We start from the raw sequence: 27,913 nt of genomic DNA on the forward strand, positions 1-27,913 counted from the left end.
AGCTCCCTCCCCATTGCTTTTTCTGAAATAGATAATCTTGGTGGGTTTTGTTTTAAGAATTATTTTTTCAATAAATGTGGGGGGTGTGGAAATGTTAAAAAGCAAGAATCCTTCCTTATCTCACAATGAGGCACTGTTTAATAGGGTGAACGTCTGGACATAAATGCAAGGATCTGCTAAGGACTACATAGCATGCAACAAAGATTTACAGTAAAGCAGAGAAAGTAAGAAAAAAAGTCGACTAACCTAACCCACCTGAGCTCGGCTCACAGGGGTCAATGTCCTCATCATCGCTGGGACACTCTGCTGAGGCCACAAGGATGTCATCTGTGGTCTGTAAAAGAATCACATTTGGTAGGTTAATTTAAAGGGACCCAACAAATCTGTTCATCTTTGTCTCACTGACTAGCGAAGACACCATTTGTGTTTACCTGACAGATCGAGAAACCAAATTCAGTATTTTCCTTCCCAAAGAATCTGCGTATTTGTGAAACCGTGACTCTAGCTTATTTTACATGAGGATGTGGAAATGGTGACATCCAGCTTGTAGACATTCCTCCACTCAGTGGCACAGAGAATCACACACAGAAGCAGGCAGAGGTTTAAAACAGCCCGGTAGACGCAGATGATCTGAAATTTATTAGAGCCCTGGAGTGCTACAACGCATGCATCAGTAGGCTTTACGCACTGCCTGTGCTTGGCTTCCCAAAAGCAGAACAGTGATAACCTTTTATGTTCATGACCAGGTAGGATTTGATGTGTCTTTGAGATACAGTTTGTCTTTATTAGGAAACACAGATTAAGCAGAGACCATCTTTCACTGATGCAAAAAGGGAAGCAAAGATAATCCATTCAAGGTGTTTTTTTTGTTTGTGTTGAGCTTTCACACTCAGTTCTCATTTCTGTCTTATTCAGATAGCAGGTATCGTCTCCCCATTGTCCTTTCCATCACTACGGCATCAGAATAAATGAAGAGTGTATGGGGTGGGGTGGGAGGATATTTTACAGCAAACAGGAGAGAGGTGACAGTTTTCTTTGTGACATTCTAGTTGCTTCACTGCACTTACAGCAAAAAAAAAAAAAAAGATAACCATCACGGTAATAAAAAGCAGAGTGTGTAAATCCTAGCAGTTAGTCACATAATCAACGCATTTATAAGCACCCAAGGTTGTTCTTTACTGCCACTCGGAAGCAGCAGGAACCTCAGCACAGATACTATGTGGAAACTGTGAAGGTTTGCATCAGATTTGGCTAAAGTCAAAGTACCAGAGAGAATTCAAGGTATGGGAAGGAAAATATCTCATTACATCAGCTAAGGATTAATTATAATTGTTTAGAAAATAACCAAAGCTGCAACATTGATGAAGCCCTTATTTAAAAGCAGAATTATAAGAATGTAGGTCCTACAATAAAGAACAAACAGAAATAGGATAGGATATACTTTTATTAAGGGAGTATCTAATACAGTCAGAGGTTAAAGCATAAGTATACAAATGTTCAGAGAATTGGGTCACTTTGAAGAATGGAGACAAGGGATGATGCATGATTGTGATAAAAATTACGCTTAAAATTCTTTCAAGTACAAGGTCTTTAATTATTTAAAAAATAAAGAATTCATTCAGATGCTAGTGCTTCACAATATAACTTCCAATAAATACAAGCATTTAGGGGCATCTTGAGATGGTTTCACGTTACTCTGCTCTTAATTCCTCTAACACAGTTGGGAGATTGAATTCTTTCATTTTGCTGCTGTCATTTTAAAAGAAGTTCAAAATACCAGTGTTCCGGGAACGGTGACTGTTAATGCCGGCGATCCCTACCAGCAACTGGTGTGATAGTCACGTAGGTATCTTTCATGACAGTGAGAGTTAAAAGGCAAGAAGCCACCCTCCTTTTGGCACGAGCATGTCTTGCAGGATAACATCCAAACTAACTTGATAATAACAAGTTATTGGATTATGAGGTCTGGCAGGTCAGTTGTTTCAATTCACCCCAGAGCAGATAATCTACTTTTTCAAAAGCTAACATCAAGTGGAAAGCTACTTGTGTGTGTGTGTGTGTGTGTGTGTGTGTGTGTGTGTGTGTGTGTGTGTGTGAACCACAGTGGATACTCTTTAAAATTAATTCATACCTCAGTGGTAGAGTGCATGCTTAGCATGCAGGAGGTCCTGGGTTCAATCCCCTGTACCTCTATTAAAAACAAATAAAAATTGAAAAAATAATAATAAAAATAAAATTAATTCAGGATGATTTCTCATTTTCCTTGGGGAACTGTAACTATATTGATGAAAGTGGGATAGGGTTGTTGCTGTTTTGTTCTTGGGAGGAGGAGGTGGAGGAGGAGGATGTGAATAACTTCTTTAGTGTTTCTCATCCTGGTGGTGATGCTGGCCCCCTTTCTGCTACTCCACCTGGGAAGACATTTGTCAATGCCAGGAGACATTTTCTTTGTCACACTTGGGCTGAGGGTGGGAGTGGGTGGGCTACTCTTGGCATCTAATGAGCAGAGACCAGGGATGCTGCTAAAAATCCTAAAATGCACATGACAGCCCTCCCACAACAAAGAACAATTTGACCCAAAATGACAATAGTGTAGAAGTTGACAGACTCTGCTTTGAAAGCTTAAAAACTGTTCTCTGCCTTCTTTTTCTCATCTGAAAAAAAAAAAAAAAAAAAAAAAAAAAGCGTATAATGGTCCCTTACTGCTGTAAGGATTAAATTAGTACATGAGAAATACCTACAGTGGGAACACCTTGTAAATATTTATAAAAGTGGTGATGTTATTAACATTACTGTTGCTCACAAATACTTAGTCATTTTCACACTATATTTGTAAATAATAAAATTTTAGATATTAAACTGGAAGTTGTGCATGTGAATTACTCTCGATTTTAGATTTCAGGTTAGTATTTATATCAAAATACAAGAGTTTTATTGGTACTTTGTTGAACTAAGCTTCTGTCTTTGGCTTCCCAGATTCAAATTCTGAATTAGAAGTCAAACATCAAATATAACTAATAAAGCCTGCTTCTTAAAGGAAATTCACGGACTAGAAACGGGTAACTCAGTATAGTGTTTCCTGCAAAGTAAATTATTTAGGCCACACAAGTTAAATCTTGTTTTAAAAGTCGACCTGTTTTTTACATTCAACGGCCTTTTAGAACAATTCTACCGGAAACAGAAAGTGTTAGAATGTTCTCAGTGTTATCTTTCACAAAACACAGTACCAAAAATAACAAAAGACGTCATGCCATACATAATACCTCCTATAGCCCGTCAGAGTAGGAAAAAAAATCACTGTACAAGTAGGACCCTATTAAACAATGATATTTTAGTTTTTAATGTGCTTTTCCTGGTATAATGATCACACATTCTTATTTTTCATATTTTTTCTCTCAGAAATTAAAATCCAGCACTAGTCTTGGGAATAAAAAACCTCAAACCGACAGACTCCGTGGTAGAAAGCATCACTGTAAGGAGGGAAGTGGCTCAAATGGAGGGAAAAAAAATCAACGTTTCATTTTGGAGGCTGAGTTAACCAAACAATTTTCTAGCCAAAGCTGTGTAATTTAAATTTAATTCACTGTGTTTGGAACGGCCTCCCTAGGACATGCTGTTGAAAAGAGTGGTAGAAAGAAACTCAAATATGTCACATTAATCAATTCTATTCTTCAGTGTACTTTCCCTGATGTTTATAACCTTTTTCAGAAAAGAGACAACCTGCTGAAAGAGACAGAACAGATCAAGCAAAAGCATTAGCTTTATATAACCGTCCATTTGGATAAGTGTCCCTAACTGTGCATTTAACCACTCACAAGTCAAGGTGCCGTGCTGATCTTCCCAGATTCAGAGTGGTCTGTACATTCACATGCTAAGCCTCTGTTCTTGTTCAAAATGTCTACTAAAAATATTTAGGCAGAAAAATGACTTGCACAGAACTCAAGAAATAAGGGCACTGAAACTTAATTCACATGTTCTATGGATAAATGGCAACATGCTAGAGGGTAGGAAAACTTAATCAGGACGAGGTAAAAAGGATGCTCTTAATGTACAGTAAGAAGTCAGAGCAATGTATTTAATATTCAGGGTTATTAGGCAGAGACACCACCCCTCCCCCCCCCGCTCCCCACCACCATTCTTAGATGGTGGAATTTGCTGCATATTCACTTGCTATCACTTTTTCAAATACAGCACAATTGCATACCTATGTGCTACAAAGATGTGATGAGAGGATAGATGAACTCAGTCTGTAATGTTGTATCCTTGTTAAGAGGAGCATTCTTTATTCCTCATGATACACGGCTTTGCTAAAGACTGACACATGAGGACGAAAAGACCTCCAAGAAGAACAGCCTACCAGGACAAATCCTGCTTTGGGAGGAAAAGAGTATATTCCAACCACGCAAAAGGATTTCCACTATGAGTGTGACGCCCACAAGGAATTTCTTGATTTACTCTAAAATTTTGATTGAAACTTTGTTTCTAAACAGCAAATACAGTGTAAAAAAATTGTCTCAAGCAATGGTGCTCACATGTCTTACATTATTTAGCCTAATCTTTCACTGCTGTGATGGACATTTACACTGTTGACTGAGACAACTGACAGGCTGAGTATGTTGCGAGGTGAACTGTGACATGTTTGGCTAATTGATGGACACTTGTTCTTGCTGATACTTTTGTCCACACGAAGCTGCCCTGGGAGACAGAGAACATTCATGTCTGCCTTTCTGGACTGAATCTGATAGTCTTTCTTATCAGATTTATTGCTGGCTGTGTTTTCCTGAAAAAAAAGATGCCAGGATTCAGATTTAGTGACAAATTCTCCAAGCTAGGACCAAACCATTGCACTGATAACCTGTGCGGCAAGAACCTTCTCAGAAGTGGGGGAGGTCACAATTTTCATCAAGGGGAAAAACTGAAAAAAAAAAAAAAAAAAAAAAAAAAAGAAACCCAATTGTAATACAAATTGTACAATTTCCAAACAGTGGGTCAATTTGATCAAAGCAAGGAAAGTATCAAAGTGGTAATTTTAGTTAATCAGCAATCTATTTAAAAGGTAGAAGGAATTTAAAGACTGTAGAGATCCTAGGGTAGTTTCCGTTGTCTCAATAAAGCTTTCGGTTCTTTAATTGTTTCTCTGAGTAGTAGATGCCACATAAAGATGCCAATCCTGTGCTCACTCATCTAATAAAAATAAAAATAGGCTGAGATCCAGTATGTGAAGGATGAATTTCAGCTCCAGCACATGAATAACAAAGAAAATGAAGATCAATCTGTCACCAACAAATTAGACACTCATCTATATACACCGAATATTCTGACGGGCACAAAATATGGTCACTACCTAACAAGGTATCAATTGTGACTCCTAATTGTAAATGACTTATTGAGCCCACTCTATTCTAAAGCATAGGAACAAATCACTCATTAATACAAATAACAACACTCAATTCAATTCTAACAGCTTATTTTGATTGAGATGTAACAGTGCTCCCATATCTACTACTTCATTAAATATTCACAAACAACATGCTTATGCAGAATGCAGGTGGAGATGTTATTATTCAGAGATTATAGTTAAGTGTCTGCTTGAAAAAAAATACCCATTTGTACACTCATTTAGCCAATTTGAATGTTGGAACACTAGCATTCATGAATATTTAGGGAAAAGCTTAAATATCCCTGAAAACAACCAGCTTTCATGCTTCTTTAATGTTTTTTCCTCAATTGATGCCTTTAGGTTATTACTAAAAGTGACCATAAATCAGCTGTCCGCTCGGAAACAGACAGACTTGAAAGCCATTGAGTTTTCTTCAGAATTGTCTTGGCTGTTTCAAATGGATGCAGTGGTTCCAGAGCAGTGCAAGTGGGCTGGATCAAAACACTCACCATGTAGAGAGATCACAAAGTCTTACTCATTCTAACATGCATTTTTACGTGCATTTGATACTGGTCATCCTAACAGAAAAAAAACTCTAAGCGGAAGATAGATAGTAATGCCACAGAAAAATGAATTTAAAGGAAATTATGAGATAAAGAAAAGAACTGGATTCCTGCCTAATCCAAAGAACACATATTTTAGCAAAGTTGTGCAAAATAGTAAACCTGCAAAATAGAAACCTGGTTGGTGTCAGGAAACTTGAAATTAAATTTAGCTTTTAAAAAATACAGTGCATGATTTTTTATTATTTCTTTAAGCTAATGATGACCTCTGTGCTCACATTGCGTTTCCATTCTTAGCCAAAGAAAGAGTTACAGTGAAGTTTAAATTTTTAGGAAGGTATTTGAATAATCTATTCTCTTGGATTCTCATGAATTAGAATTTGGGGGTTTTAGACCTCCAGTGAATGCTAGAAGTGGGGTGGAGATGCTAGAAGTGGGGTGGAGATGCTAAAAGGGAAACTAGTATATGCACGTGTTTGAATGTGTTCCCTATTTGTTTAGGTTTTGGACAAAGCCCTTTCTGAAATAGGTTTGGCAATTTCCATATTAAATAAATGCTGACAGATGTTTACAATGCAAATCTGGGCTCCTAACTGTGTCAATGTGAATCTTCAGTCCAACTATTGTGACTGAATGGATTAATTAGTCACACAGGTTGCACTGAAAATCCTTATTGGTAATGAGGCCAGAACAGATTTTGTAATTGTAACATGCCAATGATGGATACTTTCAACAACATGCCTGCAAAATCCAAGCTCTGTTGGCACCGATCATGTTGGGGAACAGAATCATGTTTTGGTCAAGCAGTCATCTTCTTGTACCAAGCCTAGATCTTAGTGATCATTCATCTAAGCTCTTCATTTCACTTATCAGGAAACTGAAGCTAGAAGATTACATGTTTTTATTTGCCTAAATTACACTGCTAATTAATGGCAAAGCTATTAATCCCAACCGCCAGGAGACTGTGACTTCTACCCATCCATTCATCACCCATCCATCCATCCATCCAAAACCATCTTGTTCTTTAAAGGATTTGATGTGGTTTATGACAATATTTGATGAAATAAATTTAAAATAAGTTAAAAGGTGGTAAAGAAGAGTACTGAATTTTAGATACGTAACCACTAAAACTGTCATGAAGAAAGCTCACACACATACAGGGGACACATACACACAGCTATTGCACTGCTTGCCATGGCAGCACGTTACATGGTACTAAAAAAGGAACATAATGTTAGCGTTCACATCTCTCACTCTGGTTACAAACATTCAGGTGTTGATATAGCCATGGCTATTCTGAATGGAGTAAACCCCAAAAGTGCTTTATTTACTTGTGATAATCTTTTCTTAACTTATTTTTTAAAGATCTTAAACATCTTGCCTTTTATCTCTGCATAGCTAAATTCTTCAGCACAGAAAGAAAATGGAAATGATTGAAGCTTTTACTCTTTTTTTCCCTTGACTAAGAACATTTCAGGCCTATGCTGGCTACAAAATTAACTCAATGAACTCTTTGTCTCTCTTCTCATCAATCCACTGATGAAAATTTCCAAGGTCCCTCTTATTAACCACTGTTTTCACACTGTAAGTGCTAATGAGATATTTATCTTTGTCTCTCTCACACAACCATCATTAGGGTTTTGTCAAATTATCTCTTATTATGTCTTGTGGATCAGTAAATGGAAGCGACCATTTGTTAATAATACAGTTGTTTCACCAGATACAATCTAGACATGCTTTCATTGATCAGGGCAGTCTCATTTACATGATGGCCCTAGAACTGGAGGGTCAAAATCACAGGGGTAGAAGGATCCACAAGCAGCTAGTTATCCAGAATATGCCTTTCCTAATGGGCAGGACCATGGCCAGTGTCCGCTTGGTAGAGCTTTAACTTGGAAAGATATGAGAATATTTATCCCACACAAAGCTTGGAGTACGGAACACCAAAAAATAGGAATGTGGTTGGAAATGATGATGACGATTTAGTTGACAGAAAGTTGGGTTTCCGAATTTTTTTGACCCATTTGTTAAATATATGCTAGTTTCTATACTGAGCTCCCCCAAATTAGCCAATATCTGAGCAGTACCACTACGAGTGTTTTTCTCAAGCAGTGATTGAGAGTAAACATGATGTGGCTTAAATTTTACAATATTCTTTTGTTCATACACTAAGAAGATCCGGTCTTTGCTGGTGACAGTTAAACTGGAACTCCAAGCTTCCATATCTGACTATTTCATTCTGTATGGTACCTACTTTGGTTCATTAATACATATTTGGAACATTGTACCGTTGAACCACTTCAGTTTAGTTTGTAGTATGTTGATCAATAATGGAAAATATATACCAGTCCAGAAGTCAGGTCTCAATCCAGATCTCATAAGTAATACGTATCATCTTGAACTGGTTTCTGTGTTCTCAACAGTACATAAGACTGTATTTACTGTATATGTGACTATATATATATATGTACACATGTACATATACTATGTATGTGAATATATGTGTATGTAAACATTTATACATGATATAATATTTTCTCCATTTCACAGGGATATCATGAGGATCAATTTTGAGATGTGTGAAAGCACTTTGTAAATGTGAAAGTTCTCATAAAGGAATGTTTATGTAAGTTGTTATTACAACAAATGCAGAATTATTTTTGTTCCTTACATGATAATATGAAGAACAGTTCTGGGAGTGCTTAAAGAGGACAGCAAAATATCCACTTAACTGAATAAATTTCATTAAAAAAAATTTTGTTTCTAATTTTTTTTAGGTTTTTTTTGTGTGTATGTGGCAGGGGGATGGAGGTAATTAGGTTTATTTATTTGTTTATTTTTAGAGGAGGTACTGGGGATTGAACCCAGGACCCTGTGCATGCTAACCATGCCCTCTACCACTTGAGCTACACCCTCCCCCCTAAATTTCACTTTTGTGTCTTGAAATCCTCTTGTCCCCTCAGTTGAATAGGTTCTGTATCTCTCACTTCAACTGGTCCCTCACATAAACGCTGCTGTTGTTGAGTTGATCCCTTTGGTAGCAGGATCTGATTCACTTCAGCATTGCTTCTTTAGTGCATCTGTGCCAATTTCACTGGTAACCTACAAGATAGGCAGTGCCAATCTATGCCCGACACTGTGGTTCCCTCTTCTCCAGGCCAGATCTCCAGAAGAGTCACTGCACAGCTGCAGGGATGCTGCAGTTCCCTCTAAGTTCTCCTCCTTAATCACTTTGCTGAGACTTAGAAGATTGTGACAACTTGAACCATCTGTGTCCACATCCAGAGTTTACTTCTAATTCATGCTCTATTATATCTAGAGCATCTAAATGAACAAAGAACAGGAAAAACAGATCACTTAGCAAACACTGTTAATCAAAGGAGAGAAACAGTGACACAGAGAGACAAAGACAGAGACACAGAGAGAAGGAGGAGGGGGTTGAGGGGAGGAGAAGAGGAGACTGATTCTAAGCGTGATCCATGCAGCACAATGCTGCTTATTGTCATGGTTACAACTGCAGTTATAACATGGCATTGCCTATGGCTGTGCCCCTATATGGATTAATAAAATGCAAATCAACTCTTATAAGACACTGAGCAGCATTTTCTCAGTGCTTCAGAATAGTAGAGGTATGTGCATTTCCAAATTCTGTTTAAATCCAAACATTTGGCAACTTCTTGGGTTTATGGTTTACCTTATTTCATATATTTCTATGACACAGAAATTATGTCTATGTTTTATGCCCCTAGAACATCTGTCATAGTTCAACAGAGTTGATTTAAAATGTCATCACCACTGATTGCGGTATTTCGCACTGTATATGTATATTAAAACACCAAGTCATACACCTTCAACAATTTTTATTTGCCAATTATGCTTCAGTAAAGATGGAAAAAATCTTTAAAACCTGGCTTCTCCTCTTTAAATATCTGCAATTTAAATAAGCATTTTATGAAAAGAATTATGATTGTGAAAACAGAATTAGTAAACTGAGTGAAGGATGCATCTTGACTTTAAAAATAGAAGAAATATTACATGTGACACTTGAATTGATGGAATCATTTCAAATAATCTCACTCCTGATGGTCATCCTAAGTTCCCTACATCCAGGGATGTGTTTGTCACAAGTGCTCATTTATAACAGCTCATTAAATCTCAAAATAAGAGTGAACAAGTATAGATTATTTTCCAGGCGCCTAACTCCTAAGAGTTGGAGACGAGAATTGTGGCAAAAATCACACTTTTTCAAAGATTTTAACTGCCTTCTACCATCTCTAGAAGTGACAATGAAACTTTGTAACTGGCTTTTACATTATGCCTCATGGCTGGAAATTTATGGTGGAGAAATAGCAAAAAGTGACATTATCTTTAACTGCAAAGAGAGAATGACTGAAAGTTAGAAGGAAGGAAAAGCTAAAAATGTCTTGCAGTGAGTTGGTCTGCCTGCTTTTATGACGCATTCCCGTCCTTTGAGATAGCAAGAAGGTATAGCCCGCTTTATAGAAAGGACTGAGAAAAACCGTTGACTGTCATTCTGGGCTTTTTTTCCTATATAATATTCCTCCAGTTCTCCCAGCCTCCCTTGAACTTGACTGCAATCATCTTACACTGTAAATACTTGCATTTAATTATAAGGAAACTCTACCTTTATAACATTTTCCTTCAAAATCTAGCTACCAGATGAAACTTTGATCTTTTTCCCGAAATAAACTGCATGAAGATAAAGGCTGGCAGAGACCAGCCATCAAATTCAGCCCCAGAAATCAGTGAAATTTCTATCTTTTGATTGATTCTTCCATGCATTCACACATTCATTAATTCATTAATCCATTCACAATTATCTACTGAATACTTTTGATTAATAAAGGCTTATGCGGAGGAGGAATATAAAAGGAAACCAGACATCCCTGCCCTGAATAGCGTGGAGAACTTCAGATATATGAAATGAAGTTTGTATGTGATTCAGAAGATCTCTCTTTAAGGCTTCCTATGAGCAGAAAATCTTTCTTTGACCACTGAACATGGAAGGAACATGGGTGTTAGAACCAGACAGACTATGCCGAAATCCCAGCTCTGCCACATATTAGCTGTGTGATGTTAGGCAAATGTTCTACCTTCTTTAAGTTACTTCCTAGGTAAAAATGAAATTATTTACACCTGTTTAGCAGGATGTTTATGAGTCTACAATTCTCTAGGGCTAGAGAGGCACATGGTCTAGCACAGTGGCTGGCACTCAGAAGATGCTCTTGAGGGTATTTACCATATAGACACAGCTGGCTCCGTACACATTCTCACTTTGCTCTCCTTGCAACATGGAAAGGCAAGTTTATTCCTAGCACCGGACTCCTGAGATCTTTAGACACAGACATGCCTTTCACAAAGGAAGGGCAATTTCCTGGCTTAAATTCATATCTCCTGTAAACAGAGTAAATCACATAGTTGATATGAGAGCACTTTTTTAAAACACCTAGAAAAAATATTGTAACATTACCAGTGTATTGAAAAGCCAAGGGGTTTCTTTTCTCTCCCTAGCTGCAGGATGTGACCAAGCGCTCATCAAATTCTATTGTTTCACAGTTCAGAGACTTGAGTAACCTATTTCAGTTCCCTTACGGATAAAGAGAGGGAAACTTTAAGTTGGCACGTTCAAGTGTGCAGCACCAAGTCATGGCACCCACAGTGTCCAGCTCAGGAGTGGATGTTGACCTCCTGGCCCTCCCTGGTACCAATTCCTTCCGTTGCCCCCGGTTTCATGTTTGGATATAGAACACAAGACAAAAAGAACAGCGGATTAATTTGCTACCTTCCCCCAACTTCTCAAGCATGATTTGTCATTCTCAATCCTTTCCTAGGTTTTATTTAAAAATTTAAGCAAAGACTTTGAGAAATCCCAGGGAACGGTGCCTTCTGACATCACCTGGGGCTACCAGACCGGTGAGCACTCAGCAGCCTGTGCAAAGCCCACTAAGGACCGTCTGAAGAATACATGTGCAGATGCTGGGGGGGGGAATTTTGCAAACTGTCATCTGTTGAGGACTGGGAGCCTCATGAGAGAGTCTTCATTTGTGTATATATTTCATTAAGTGGCATCTGAGCCTGAACTCTTCCCACAGGTATGTGAGTATTTTATTTAGTTATGCCGCTGCTAAAGACTACTTCAACTACTATTAACACATTTTTTTTTTTTTTTTGCTATTAAAAACTTTGGGATAAGTAAAGATCACAAGTAAAACACTTAGATGGCAAGTGATTAACCACATCCTCTGCTGGGTAGCTCTTATCTCTCCCACCTTGCGTTTACAATCAGTTCTGCTCAGTCCTGACATGTTTCCTCGAAGCTGCTATCACGCCTCTCCACCAGGATGTGCCCCTCTCCTCCCCGACACAGCTCTGCAAATCCTTCCACCTTCCCTTCATTCTCATTACTGGGACACCTGCTGATTAGGGACAGGAAATAAGCCTTCTATTCACACAAAAATATGTCATGGGTCATTATGAGATCTTTTGGAATTATGTAAGTGTCACCGGGTAAACAGAAAGTTCAGAAGACAAGCTATTCTTGGTGGTTTGGCAACGTCACGTGCATCAGTAGCGCTTGCAACATCGCAGTGACCTCAGACACCGAAAGAGAACAGTATCGACTGCCCTGCTCCACAGGTCGTCAAGCTACTCTCTTACTTTTTAGATGACGCCTAACTCTTCCTAGTTTTTCTCTTTTGTCTATCACTGTCAGGCTTTACTCATGCTCTTCTCCCTTTTCAAATATGCGCCTTCATATCCGCTTTAAGCTGGAAGTCTAGATTATCAAGGGTCTGTAAATATCTTAATAAATAATAAATTGGCTATAAGAGAAACAGGGTCAGAGAGGGTGTCAAACAAGAAAGCCCAGGAGCCTTAGAGCCCTCAGTGAAGCTCGTGGCTTAAAATACCCAGGACTTGTTAGCCTCCCCAAAATGCAGAGTTCCTTATGAAGGTAGTACATTTATTGGTAACTGGGCCACCAGGTAATATTTTTACTATGATCATTCTTAAACAGAATGATCTTAAATAAATGATTCTTAAATAAAACTTTTACTATGATCATTTTCTTATTTCATTAAGTCCAAGAAACCCTATTGGAACTAGACTCCAAATACCTCAATCTCTATTTTTCAAGATCTAGTCAAATAGAAGCCAAGCCTTCTTTGTGCTCCCCTGCGTTTGCAGTTTGCAGGGAGGGGGATGAGCAATGTAACAAGGAAGGTGGCTGCCTTATTGTGTCTGACCACTCTGCTACCTAAAAGACGAGGGCTGGGGAGAGGGGGTACATTGGGTTGTACTTATAGGTAGAACCTGAGGTTGCCAGGCAAGGGTTCAGCTACATTTACCCAGGATGCATGGTTCACTCCGGTTATCCTGAGTGGAGAGAGAGATATTCTCAGTGGTGGTTACTTTCCTGGTTTCCTAGGACCAGCTTTTCACTTGACAAATTGAGGAGTGCTAGTGCTGGTTGTGGGATTTGCAACACTGCTCCCCAGGGACTCGGTGCATGGACACTGGAGTGTAAATCTGGAGTTGTTAGATCTTGAGTGATTTGCTTAACCTCTTATTTATAAAGTGGGAAGGATGCAGTACCAGTCTTGGCAGTGCAGTTGTAAAAATTAAGAAAATCATGATCGATGAAGTGTTCAACATTATTTGAGGTGCATAATAAACACTAAATAAATCTTAGCTATCCTCACCTTCATTAGTATTATACAAAACATGCAAATTTGTTAATTTGAGGCTGTAAGTTTAACACTAAAGTGGACAAAACCCCAGTATCCTAATAACCACAATAGGTAGACTATCCACATTTGCCCTTCCCTAGAATAATATGCAAAGTAGGAGGAGAAAAAAAAGCTAAATATTGCATGAAGAATGCAAATACACTTTCTCCCTGAATGTTATATTTTGCTTTTCAACTTTTAAACTCCACTTTATTTCGAAACATACTCCCAACCATTCCAAAGCATTTTCAAGCTGGAAAGCCTTCTTTTTGTTTCACAATAAGCTAACTGCAGGTGCAAACTCGAGGGAGACAGACCTTGGAAATTTTAAGTAGGTTGCCATGGCAATGGTTTGCAAGAATGTGTACAAGTTTCATCTTAGCTCTCAAGCATTTAACCGAGTTCATATGTGGAGGTTCAAATCACTAGGCACACAATGTTTGCCATTCATTGTGTCATGAAAGGTTTAGAAATAACTGTCTCTGTTGCTTATAGCAACCAGAAACCACAAAATTCTACCTACCTACCTATCTATCTATGCAAATGTGGAAATCTGGTCAATCATTATTAATTCTTAGATAGCCAGTCTCACCAGTTTGGCTGCTCTAAGGGAAGCTGTATACATAAAATCAACAATAATAATTTTTGTCATTGTTACAAAGAGTTGTATTCCTGAATAGCTATAAAAATTTTCTACTCAATTTCACATTAATTTCCTCATTCAAAATGGTCGTATCTTTAAAGAAGCATGGTGATTATTTAAGGATGATCAGTTAAAGCAAACTTTCAGTCTAAAGAATTGTGGAAGATCTTTTTAAAAAGGTCTCATCCTATAATGTAAGAAATTAGATTAAAGTGTGTAAGTCTAGTCATTAAATCAAACACCTCTCCCCACAAAAAGCAACGCTACCACCACCAGCAAAAACAGACATACACAAGAAATAATTTCATCTCATTTGAACCATCAGTATCTCAATTGCTCTTAAATGGTTCAGTTCATGCTTCTAAATTCCAAAATTTAGACTCATGATTAATTGGCCATAAAAGCAGTGATGCTTGAAAAAAACATTTTTCCTCCATAAATGGAATCTACAAACACTAAAATTGGAAAGTTTTAAAGTTATCTATTTGGTATAAGAAATAATTCTTAACAAATTCTCTTCAGATTATAAGGCTTCTTCTTCTCTCTAAAACTGCACTATGCAAATTAAGCCAATATTAAAAAACCGTTTACTAACCAAAAAAGAGCTAGATTTCTAAGAGTGTATATTCTTTAGTTTTCTTAGCAAAACCTTTTGCTGTAACTGTTCCATCGTGATACAAAGTGTCCTATATAAAATGAGGCCACAAGGGACCCCATTATCACCTGCATTTGGTTACTGACAAAACCTTCACCAAAGTGTTATCAGCTACCAAAGCCTAGTAATTTAAAGTCCACTGTGCTGCTTTGACTTTGACCCATCTTCCCAACACACACAAACACACACACACACAATCGTTCTCTCCACCCTCTTCACACTCCTTGATTTAACAGCTAGTTGATGTACCTTAAAAGTAGGGTAGCACTCCCCTCCCCTCCGCCTTCTAAAAAGGCTACAGCAGTGTTGGAATTACACAAATGAAAACACAGTAATTAGCTACACAAACTGTCAAGTAGATCTAAAAAGAAAAACAACCCGGAAAACATAACAAGCAGCAGTTTCAAGTTCTAACAAGAATCTACATTGAATTCCTATTTATTTTAAACAAAAATAAGATTTAAGTCTTTTGAAAAATGTTCACTGCAATTTCCATGGAAATAGGGCAAATCAGCTAATGGGCCTTTTACATCTCTCATTTCTGTGATGCTGATATAGTAGAAAAGTCTTTGATCCTACACTCTTTCCAAATAATTTCTGTTCTACTCTTCCATTACCAGATTTATTCACAAAGCGAGTAGCACTGAAAATGGTTCCAAAGAGGATATGGAACAGGTGAGTGCATTAAATCAGATGCTGTGATACCCCCCTCCACGAGTTTCCAAATCCCCCCAAACTTCACCTCAATAGTTTTACAAGAGGTAACTAAATTAAAGTGAGCATAAACGGTAATCTGGAAAGGAAAAAGATTTCGTAAATTATTCCATGCATTTGAGTGCAAATGCGAGGGAGTAGACATTCAATTCTTTGGATGAAGAGTACAGATTATTTAATCTGTAGCTAAATCTCTGGGATCCTTTACAGATAACAACTAACTACCTTCTCCCACTTAGCAACCATGTTGAGTTCCTATGAAGCCACACAGATTACCTCCAACATATACATGCTCTGTCTGAAATATCAATCTAATGCTCACATTGACGGTTAATGTTCCCATAACCCATTATGCATCCAGTGATAAAATTAGAATATCAGATTTGTTAAAAATACAGAATTGTGATGAAATTGGTCAACACAATTATTTTAAAACTTGTGTTTGCTTCAATTCTCTTATCTTCAAACTTGTAGAACAACTGCCTACTTTATAAAATTGGAAATGTAAGGTGGGATGCCTGAAACTGGCCTAGTATAGGACATAGCATTCTGAGATTCAGCTAGGAGTTCAATCATTATCTAACCCATCGACCTGGGGCAAATCACTCCCCATCCAATATAAGTAGGTTACAGTAGATGATCCCCTTAGGTTCCTTTAAAATGTTAATGAACATTGGGAAACGGATAAGACTCTCGATTTTGATGGTGGTTACAAGAAGCTATACACGTTGATGAAATTGCACAGATCTACACAGACACACCTAGACACACATGCACACACACACACATAAATGCATCTATAACGTGTGAAATCTGAATAAACTCTATGATTCATAGTGATATCAGTATTCTGGTTTTGATATTTAACTATAGTTTTGTGAGATATTAACATGGGGAGAAGTTGGATAAAAGGTGCAGGGGACCTCCCTGTACCTTTCTTTGCAACGATCTATGAATCTATAATTATCTAAAAATAAAATGTGTTAAAATATATAGATACACAATACATGCATACATACATAAATATAATAATCTTTGATTTCATGAAATGGCTTGCTGACAGTCAAAGATTAAATGACAGTATACAGGGCCTGACGCTTTATCAATGAAGTGGAATTTATTGGATCCAAACAAGTTATTTTTCAACTAAATGTGATAGTTTTTACCTAAAACAATTGGTGGTTTAAAGGTAGTTAGAATATTGACTGTTTCACCTTAATTTGAAGTAAGGAAACTGTCATCTGACAGGTTGTTACTAGTGATACCATTTTGCCAACCCTTCCGTTATGCATCTTGGAATACTGAATCCTAAGGCTAACGACACCAAATAACTAAAAATTTCAGCAGCAACAAATATTATGCCCTTGATTTAAAGGAGAAAATTAAAACGAAATATAAACAAGACAAACAAAAAGGAAGTGTCAAGGAGTTTCGACCAGTTAAATTTCTAATACATATACCCTGAGGATTCTGTAGTTTCCATCCAGTTAGCTCTTCCTATGATGAGTAATCTTACTTTCTATTCTTAAAATTCTGCAAAACTGTATTCATCTAAGAATTAAGCTGTGCTCAGTGTATCTCCTTTCAATGTCACAGAACCCAGTGGATTCTCCGGACTTCCAAGAGGTCTAAAAATAACGGCTAGTCTCTTAGCAATTTTGTACCAATCTTCTGGTCAAAGTTTGATTCTTAAGTAACACAAATGGGGCAGAAGAAAGTAATAGATGTCAGTAGCAGACTTCTGTTGGATGTTAAAGCAGAAGAAAAGAGGCAAAGCAAGCAGGAAACTGTAAAGGAAAGAATGAGCAGGAGGAAGGAGAAAAGGTAAGAAAAGGGTTCCCCCATCTATGTTTGGGAAGCGACAAGGGGTCTCAGTCCATTTTACAAAGAAGACCAGTGATGGAGGTATTCCAGGCATAAGCAAGTGGGACTAATGTCTCACCCAGTGAGATGGGAAATAGGTCTTGGGTTTCAAAATACTAGCAAGGGGGTTAAAAGGAAAGGAGCATTACAAAATGTACAAGTCTTAGTAAGACAATTCATCAGACCAGCTCTGCTCCAGGGCTAGCCAACTAAACCGTGTCTAGGACTGAGCTCTCTCATAGCAGCAAAGACTTCACCCCCCTTAAACACCAAAACTTAAGGCACAGAATAGGAAAGTGTCTAGTAGAGGATTTTCCTGTCCTTGAATATCTTCCACCAAACAATACAAGGTAAAACAAATAAAAGCCGCTTCTCAGTCACTTTAATTAAAAAGGGTAAAATGAGTTATCTGATGAAATCTTTCTAGAAGGCAGGCATACTTTTCCCAGAGTTAATTCTACCCCGTTTACCATAAATTTTAAATGGTAATCACTACCCCTGCCAACTAAGGAATGTCACTTGCCACCCGGTTCGACAAGAATTGAGTCCTTAGCCATAGTAGTCATTGACCTAGAGCACACCCTGAAAAGAGTTCAGAGCTGAGATCAGGAATGAGCGAGGCGGCGCTCTGTGCCTTGGGAAAACTGGCAGAACAGGCTCTCACATAGGTAGATATTTTCAGGGGAAAATTTTATGAAACTGGATTCTCATATCTTCCCGTACTTAGAAAAGCACTAAAACCGTTAAGTGAGATGTCTATCCCTTGTGACTATGAGCAGCCTTCTGCCGAGGTGTACACTTGACTGCGTGCGCCCCTTCACCAAACTCACAGTCATACTGGCTCCCTGCCTACCTCTTCGGAGCGGTTTCTCGGAGCTATCTGAGAGGCTGTCTCCCAGCTACGGTTCTCAGTAAGTCCCAAATAAAACTGAAACTCACAGCTCTCACGTTGTGCTTTTTTTTTCCCAGTAGAAATTCCCAATGAAAGAATAAAATATGTAATAGGTGATTAGCCAGGAAAGACACTAAGGGTGCTGAACGTGTTCCAAAGCTGCTGAAACGGAATCGAGGCCTTACATCACGTGGCCATAATGAAAAAAGCTGATGAGAAGTGTGAGGTTACCACACCTCATAAAACCTTGCCCCTCTTTACTCTCCCTAGTTCTTTTTCTTTTTAAACACCTTTATTGTGGTATGATTCCTGTACAGTAAACTACACATATTTCAGATGTACAATTTGATGCATTTTGATAGATGCATACACCTATGAAACCACAGTCAAGATAGCTCACATTTCCATTGCTCCCCAGGAGGTGCAAATTTAGAACTCCCATTTTATCCCTTCCCACCTCCTCTCCCCATTGGTAAATTTTTTTTTTTAAAGATTCCACATATAAGTGATATCATATGGTATTTTTCTTTCTCTTTCTGGCTTACTTCACTTAGAATGACAATCTCCAGGTCCATCCATGCTGCTACAAATGGCGTTATTTTATTCTTATTGTATGGCTGAGTAGTATCCCCAGGTTCACAGCAGCACTACTTACAATTGCCAAGACACGGAAACAGCCACAATGCTTCTTAGGCTTTGTGGGGTCCAGGCAATGCTTTAAAGTTGAAGTGTTTCAAGCTAACTATAATCTGGGCGTCAAAGCTATCATTATAAGATTGCAGTAAACGCTGAACCTCCACTGGACCTGTCAGTTTGTACTCCAGAATACTGGTTTCCCAGAGAATCCATCAAGTCCTGTCTAGGTTTAGATGCTGATAACAAACAGAAAAAAGAATTCAGTCACTGCACCTTCCATATATTAAGTCTTAAGAAGATAAATGTCAAAGTTCTAATTTCATTTCCTTCTGTCTAAGAAGATTTCCCTGCAAAATATTTCAAATGACTATAGACAGTCACAAGCTTTATTAGTTTTACATCTAAATTTTGAATATTCATAAAATAATCTGTCTTGCCCATATAATCTTTGGTTCCCCAAATAGACCTACTTTCTTTTTCACGTTTACAGAAAAATGTTTACAAAGTCTTGTTCTCTGGGAATCTCCTTTGATATTTTTTTAAATTAATTTTTTCATAAATCATTTTTGGTGATGAGAATTCTTCTCAGACTGTGCTGTTGATTGTTTTTGTTACCACTTTCCTTACCAGTTTCATTAGACGCCACAGTGCACCTTGTTTCTTAGAGAAGAATCTGAAACTGACTTGGGGATGAAGGACGTTTAGTCCAGAATATGCAGCACTGTATAAAATATTTATTGATATAAAGCCTAAAAATACACATGGTAGCTACAGCATTCACATGGGTAATTATTTAATAGATTCAGCCCATGATTTTACACCACAGGGTTCTTATTAGGAATATCAGAAAGGGAATCAGAGTTTCTTGACACAATAATAAATATTTTCACACACAGTAAATAATTTAGCTCTTTTGGCATTCATATTGTATGAAAAATAGATTTGAAATAATTTCAAAGTCTCGTAGTAAAGGTGAAGGATTTGGAACGCAAGGAGAAGAACAGACAGAATGGGGCCCCCTTTCCCTTGTTTTCACAGAATTTTGCTTGCTTTTGTGACACCACACACACACACACTGCAAAATTTTCTCTCATTTGTCAAGATGATGTTGAAATGAAAGGATGTTATTTCTTCCACAGTGTTTCTTATTGTGAGTTCCTAGGATTCCAAATCACTAGCTCTCTGAAATTTACCAGCCTTGCCCACAGAATGCTAATGAGCCTCTGTACTCTTCATTATGGAAATGGAAAAGGAGCTTTCCGTCTAATTAAAGCAAGCCATAACTCGAATTATTCGCCCACTACTTTCAAAATGAAAATTCCCTAAGAAAATACTGAATGCAGATTCTTCTCACAATTCAGTGGAGGTGATTCAACAAAATGAGAAGCAGTCTCTGTTTTTAAGACCACTTTTCTTTAATAAAACCTTTTTCTTTGAAAGGAAATTCACATTGATTCACACTCTGAAATCATAAGCATTAGAACTGCGAACTCCTCATCTTGCAAATGGGGGAGTGGAAGTACCACAAATTATAGAGTAGTTGGTTTTCATCACCCCAGTAGCAGTAAAAACAGTAAAACTTTCTCGAGTACAACATCTTTACATAAATCAATCGAAATAAAATGTTTTAAAATGATACGAATTCCAAAAAATAATGTTCACAATGGGACATGTTGAATTTGAGGAGAATTGGGGCAGTTGTAAGGGTAGGTCTCAAGTTTAGAAGAGTGCTCCGTGCTGAGAACAGTACAAATTCCCCAAGGAAACAAAAAAAAAAAAAAAAAAAAGGAAAAAGAGATTCTGTGACCAGTTTCAAAATAAAACCAACATTGATAAGGATGGAAAGAAAAAACAATGATTTTTCCTCCTAAAATACTCGACAATGTGTCTAGTGGAAATTTTGGGTAGCCCAGTGGGGAGAAATTCTCTTAAACATTAGTAGGAATCAAACCAAGTGATATTAAAAATTTCTAAGAGTAGTCTGATAATACTGGCATCAATGATACAAAAATTCTAAAAACAAATCATTTTTCAAAGGGCATACTGAATGTTAATTTTTTAACATTGACAAACGTACAATGTTTAAATAAAATGTTACTGTTAGGGGAAGCTGGATAAAGAGTGAACTCTCTTTAATATGTTTCCAACATTTCTATATATTTAAATTATTTCAAATGAAAACATTTGTTTTAACACTAAAAAGAGAAGAATCATACTGATCTATCAAATCCTATATATTACACATATAGGATATATTACATATAAGTTGGCAAAACTAGTATTTATAAAATATTTTCCTTTAAAAAATGCAGATATATTCATAAGGGAAAAAATACAACCACAACCATAAAAAGCAACCTATGAATCCTCACCTTTTGTAATATTTACATACATAAAACATATATTATCCTCATCTGAAAGGCTTGTTTTTAGAAATGATCTCAAATTGTAGACTTTCAAATAAACCAAGCATATACGTTTCTACTTCATCATTTTAAACCCTCATCTTTCTTCCTAAAGTACTACATACACAGAGATGATGCATTGTTTCAGGAATTGCTAGGTAGAGAGAGAGGCTAAAGTCAGTATTTATTCTTTTACTGCTTCAGTAGTCTTCTGTTTAAAATGACACCATCTATTGCAATTAAAATCTTACTGGGTACGTGGAAAATTAGAAGGTCAGGGATCTAAGAAACCCTTGTTGCAGGAGTGCCTTTAAACAGTGACCTGAGCTGACTGTTCCTAACTTGAGATTTTGAAAAGTGATCAAAACTATTCAGTTTTATATTTTACAATTAGGCATTATTTCAGTTAGTTCTAATGAATGGTTCAAGAAGTTTCCCATAAGTATTCACTATATTTTAAACAACTTACTGAGGACAGAATAGAATTGAGAACCATTTCAGTAACATGAATAGACTGTTTACATAATTACCACTTATTTAAGATTGTTTCATTTAAGGCCAGACCTTTGCTTCCTGCCTACATCCACCCATATTCTATTTTCCTTTTGGCGGGTACCCTTCAAAAAGAAAACTGAGTTAAAGATAGAGAAATAAGTAGAATTAGGCATCCTGAAAATTATTGCTGGAGTAATTTACAAACACACTCAATTATACCATAATGGTTTGAGACAATTATACTTACTCTAAAGTGTCTAATTCACTGCTGGAAAAATAACTCAATATTTCAAGTCATCCCATCAGTTAAAAGAAACCAATTTCTTACTTTTTAAAGGGAAACACTTAGCAACAATGGCTAATTTTAATGAATAAAGAAAATGAATGTAAACTAAACATGCAGGTGATTTTTAGATAAAAAAGTTGCACAGAAATTTGACACAACATTGTAAAATGATTATAAATCAATAAAAAATGTTAAAAAAAAAAGTCTCACAGATCTTGTGTTACTCTTATTATTCATAAAGCATGAAAACTGGCTTTTAAGACAACATCAATATGTTGTCCTGAGAACATGTACAACAGGAAACAAGCACCTAGACTGATTCTGAGACAAGCGACCTGGGACCTGGCTTCATGTTCCGAAATACCTCCGCGCCCTAAATACCACTTCAGAGGCAGCTGCTGGTGTGATGGCATGTGTAGCCCATCTGATTTGACTTGATTTTGTGTTATCGTTTATTTTGTGACTGGATAACTAGAGTTACTCAAACAAACTCAGGGAACAAACAGCAGAATAACCTCCGTGCATCTACTTAACCCATACTGAACTCTCCTTTCTCCCAACTACCATGACGTGTAGAGTAGATGCTCAGCAAATATGTATTCATTGATTGAGACTAGAGGGTCAAATAGTTCGGCTTTCCATACTGCTCTAGTTTTATTTGTGTTTCTCCTGATTCTTCAGCTGGACTTTGGAGGCAGCAAGTGTCTTATTGTCCTTTGAGTCACCCATAGCATCAAGCAGAGTTTTGACAGAGATTAATCAGTCAGTAGATATTTTAACAGATCTTAACTATTAAATGTACAAAAAACACTGAGATAAGTGCTTAGTAATTCCTTATATATTAGACTTGTCAATACTCTGGAAAGAGATGGTGTACTTCTTGAAGGCTTTTGAAAAACTCTTGGCAAATCCAAGAGTAGCTATTACCCTAAAATTTCTAGTTTTTTATATGTACTCTTGAAACCTACTATGCAGTAGCTAAATATTTAGCAGTGTTTCATGCACACACACGTATTCATACACATACTACATTCAACTCTGAAAATACTGTAGCTCTACTACAAACCCAATGGATAGGTGATCCACTCAAATCTAAATGTGCTAATTGACAGAGGTCATGGCACATAATTGAAAACAATGATTTTTAAGCCAATGGGAGGTTAAGTGGTCTAGAAAATATATCTAGTCATACAGGATAATCCATTTTGTAGATAGTTCACACACGGGCTGCTGAGAATTGACACCTGAGGCCATCCCTATGCAACTCCAAAATAAGGAGCTTTAAAAAAAAAATCAAAATTCTATGCGAAATTTTTGATCTAATAATAAAATAGTAGTGTTTTAAAGTCATAAAGGTAGTCTGAGTTATATACATACTTTGTATTATATATAGTATTTATATATGTAATCTATAATCTTGTACATGTAATAGTTTATATATATATATATATATATATATGAAGATCACAACAATGAAAACAGAAATGTATAATTGATTTTTTAGAGGGAAATAGTTTTCAGATAGTTACCAATGCTGAATCAAGTGAATTCAAATGAAGGTGAAAATTTAAGGAGCAAATGGAAAGCTGTAGTGATAATCACACAAAATTTATGACACAAAACTAGAAAACATATCTCATGAATTTTTGTTTTTTCCTGGTTTTATTTAGTTTGGACTCATGCTACGAGATACTAAAGACAGCCACAGGTTTGTCACTGTTGTGACTCTCCCGTTATTCTATATAATGCACATGGCCTATCTACTCTATCATACCGCGACTGGCTCCAGTCTCGGTGCTGGAGGGCTGAGGGAAGGGAGCCTCCAGGAGATTCAAATATCAACTGTCAAGTAATGTAAATAAGACAGCAGAAAGTAAAATCAATGTTTCTGGGTCAATACGGTAACCTTAGTAGAAACCAAAGACATTCAAAGCCTAAATACACACAAAAATGGGTAAGAACTTCGTGTCATTATACTCTGCTGAATTCATATATAGTTTAGTGTTTCTGTTTAGTAATTTTAAGGTCTGGAGCAAATGGCATTTGAATCCATCAATGACAGGTAGAGCAGCAGAGGAATAAAAGACCGGGAGTGGAGAAAAAGGGAAGCGAAAGAGAAGACTGAATTAATAAAGAGCACCCCATGGGCTGAATGTTACCAAATATCCACTAAGGCTGTTTCCCTGTGAATTTTCCTAGTCCTCATAACACTGAAATTAAGAGCACTAACTTTGACAGGGCAAAATCTTGTTTCAGATGTGTTATTTTCCAGATGGGCAGAGTGTAAGCTTAGTTCTTAAAACATTTAAACTTTAATAAGGGGGGAGGATAGAGCTCAGTGGGTGGTTCAATCCCCAGTACCTCCATTAAATAAATAAATAAAAATAAGCCTAACTGCCCCCTCCCCAAAATTTAAAAAAAATAAACTTAAATATAGACAAAGACTTAAAGTCCTTGGCTACATGCTTTATCTTCCCATTTGAAAACTTACAAAGTACAAGCTAAGAGGGCTTTTCCCATCAATTAGCATTCTGCCTACTGCATCCATCATATAGTTGATTGCACTTGTATAATATAAATGCACCCAGATGCTGTGATGAGCACATTTCGTAAATTAAAGGAGCATATGGAAGGTACACAGACAGTAACATTTCATCATAACTACCCAAAACATCCTTAATATGCAATGCTACACCACAAATTACTTCATAAATATGTAAGCATTTCCTGGTTAATGTCTTGGTGAGAAATTTGCTTGGCAGTTGAGCCCAAATGCTATTGTGACCAGACATTTAATACCATTTCAGGGCTCTTGCAGTTTCATGCCACATAAGGAGAATGTGGCTCTCAGCCTATTAGACAACCTTGATTGGGTAAAGTCAATGAAAATATTTATTCTTTAACACTGGGTTATCTTGCTTAATGAACACCAGTCAACCCTCCAAAATATAAATATCTGTCCAAAGATCTGTCTGTAGGCGCTATTTCCTTCTAAAAATGTTAGCAGTAATTTGCCAAGTGAGGAGCATTTTGCTGTTTAGTAGACTCTTTCAGTGATTTCCAAAGACAGGGCATGGGAAAGAAAAGGACTGCGGAAATGAGAAATTGGCTTCATTCTTTAACTCAATATAAATGATTTGAGTAAATTATCTTAAATGTTTCTCAAGCTATGAAAGGTAAAGGTTTGCATTCTCTTATCCAGGTCATAATTTCAAGCCAAGGTTCAAAAGGCAGTCAAAAGAGACACGCAACATGGCTAAACTTCCTTCGGAAAATGGAAATCCTCTCCATACACAAGGTCCATCAACCAAATGATTAAGTGAGCTGTGGGTGACCCGCAGACCAAAAGATGAATATTTAAACTTTTAAAATTGGTGTTTTCTTGGTACACTTTGGCAACATGATTTGGGGGAAATTCAGTTGTACTTAGCACTGGGAATTGTGTCTGTGTTCACCTTAGAATTTTGAAGCAATCATTAAAATCACAGAATTCAGAAGTAAATTGATTTTCATTCTTTCTCAGTTCTGTGACCTTTCTGGCCCAAGACTGTGGCCAGTTCCCAGGGCGCTTGGGTGACAGGAGGCTTGATTGAGGATGCTGAGAGATTAATTTCATTGCAGAATTTGAACTAGGCATTGGTCAACCCCGCAGGCTTCATGATAAAATCAACAAATACTTAAATAAAACCTTCAAAGTTATTCTAGAATGAACATCGATTTATATAAGCCAGAAGTAAAATAACAATAGATTAGTCAGCAAGGACTCTTAAATTGAAAGCTTACTTCGGGAAAAACAAAACAAAACAAAACAGTAAACCCTATAGATGCTTGAATCATCTAAGGTCTGATAAATAAGTTTGGTAGTTATTGCCATATTTCTATTTAGACACCACCAACTCAAATAATATTATAGCTTAATTTTAATTTTGCTCTCTCTTAGTTTTCCTGAATATGGCAAAGAAAAAAGTTACAAACAACAGCAAACAGCATATCATTTATAATCCGGTAAAGCAACTTCTATTCATGGGATTTCCTTCCTAATTTGTGAAACAGGGGCTACCAGTTTAAAGAAAAATAGTTGCCACAACAGACATGACAGTCTATCTCATGATTAAAGAAAGATGCAATCAGAAGTTCCCTTGAAAAGGGAGGCCAGGCTTCCTTCACTATTAAGCCTACTCCCCCCTCCCCCCTCCCATTTTCTGAGATGCAATCCCTTCTGTCCTCCATCTGCTCCGCCCCCATCCATTGTCTCTACTCCCTGCCAAGCATGCCAATCCCATCTGGCCATACTCCTGCTTCTGCTGGCTCTAATTCCCACGGGCCCAAGAAATATTTGCATGCCAAGGCTTTTTCTCTCTTCAAGAGAATAAGGACTAGCTAGGAGAGTATCAATCACCCAAAGAATTCACACACATGAGCGTGCACATGATTTCTCGAATACACAAACAGTAGTTTCAGAATCCACTCCCAAGCTAAAATCAAAACACGGTTTCAATTCTCTCATCCAGGAGGCATTTTTAAAACTTGAAATCTTACTGTCATCTTTGAAATAATCAAAATTTACATTTTAAAAATATAAACACTTTCCTTAATCCCAGACATGCATTTTTTTTCAGTAAGCAGAATTAATTATCGTAAATAAACATTACTCAGATCTTACCATCACGAAATGTTTCCATGAATTAATCAGGTTTAATCGTTGATCACTAATGCACTTTCTGTTGTACCAAACAGACATTCAATTCAGACATTCCACCTTCACGAATTCGCAACGAAAACCCCACTCTGCCGCAAAAGCATGCATGGTCAGAATCTAAGCATATTTAGGCAAAATTATCACCAAGTCATTAACAATAATAAAGCAGTCTGGCAAGTATTGAAAGCAGCTTTTATTCATGCTTTTACTCGAACCAACTTAGCACATATATACATATATATATACACACACACACACACACAATTTTTGGTTGTTTCTGCCACAAGCATGCTGAAAAACCTCTGAAGCTCACAAAATGCAGCAAACAAAAGTAGAAGCAACCATGCTCAGGGTTTAAGGACATTTAAAAATTTAAAACAATCTTTCTACATTTCATATAGAGCGTGCAGAAATTTGACATGCAATCTCCAAGAAGAGACATTTTAATCTAAACCTTAAAATTAGTTTATCCAAAAAAGAGTTTATTCTTAATTTCATTATGATTGTTCTCAGGCTTCTAGTAGCTTAAACCCTGCATGCTGCAGTTCTGAGCTGTGCTGAGCACCGGCTGTGATAGAAGAAGCTACCTGCGAGTTTTCACAGTGCCATCTCATATCCATGTCTGTCTGGCTACCCTGCGTGCTTAGAGCTTTTTTCTTAATTCTTAATGGAAATCCTAGGAAATTTAGTCCATCCTCTGAAATCAATACTGGTGACAGGAGAGCTCCCTGACTCAGTGGGAGATCAAGATGATAAATTGCCTGCGCATCAGCCTGGCCTATCAGTGCCCTGCACACAGATGGGCGAGAAAAGACACAGAAAAGGCTCTGGTGGTCACGTGCCACCCAGGAGCCAATGGCTGCTGCGCTACTGCAGGAAGGGATGCTGCAGTTCCGTCTGCAGTTGACGGGGCTGTTGGTACACAGCCCAGCCC

General features: G+C 37.3%; 1 protein-coding gene across 34 annotated transcripts in view; it reads right to left on the reverse strand.

Annotated features, from left to right (window-relative positions):
- The window catches only part of NRXN1 (neurexin 1), a 1,021,444-nt gene that overhangs the window by 25,719 nt on the left and 967,812 nt on the right, over positions 1-27,913 (reverse strand). For 24 of the 34 annotated variants that reach the window (XM_032497499.1, XM_032497533.1, XM_032497527.1 and 21 more), the window contains one exon: positions 247-334. In XM_032497499.1, coding sequence (XP_032353390.1) covers positions 247-334 — 88 coding nt within the window. Of the gene's footprint in view, positions 1-246; positions 335-27,566; positions 27,760-27,913 lie in introns of those variants that run through there. The other 10 variants (XM_032497501.1, XM_032497532.1, XM_032497524.1 and 7 more) reach the window with 2 other exon arrangements.

The sequence above is a fragment of the Camelus ferus genome, chromosome 15 (assembly GCF_009834535.1).
Source record: "Camelus ferus isolate YT-003-E chromosome 15, BCGSAC_Cfer_1.0, whole genome shotgun sequence".
Lineage (NCBI taxonomy): Eukaryota > Metazoa > Chordata > Mammalia > Artiodactyla > Camelidae > Camelus > Camelus ferus.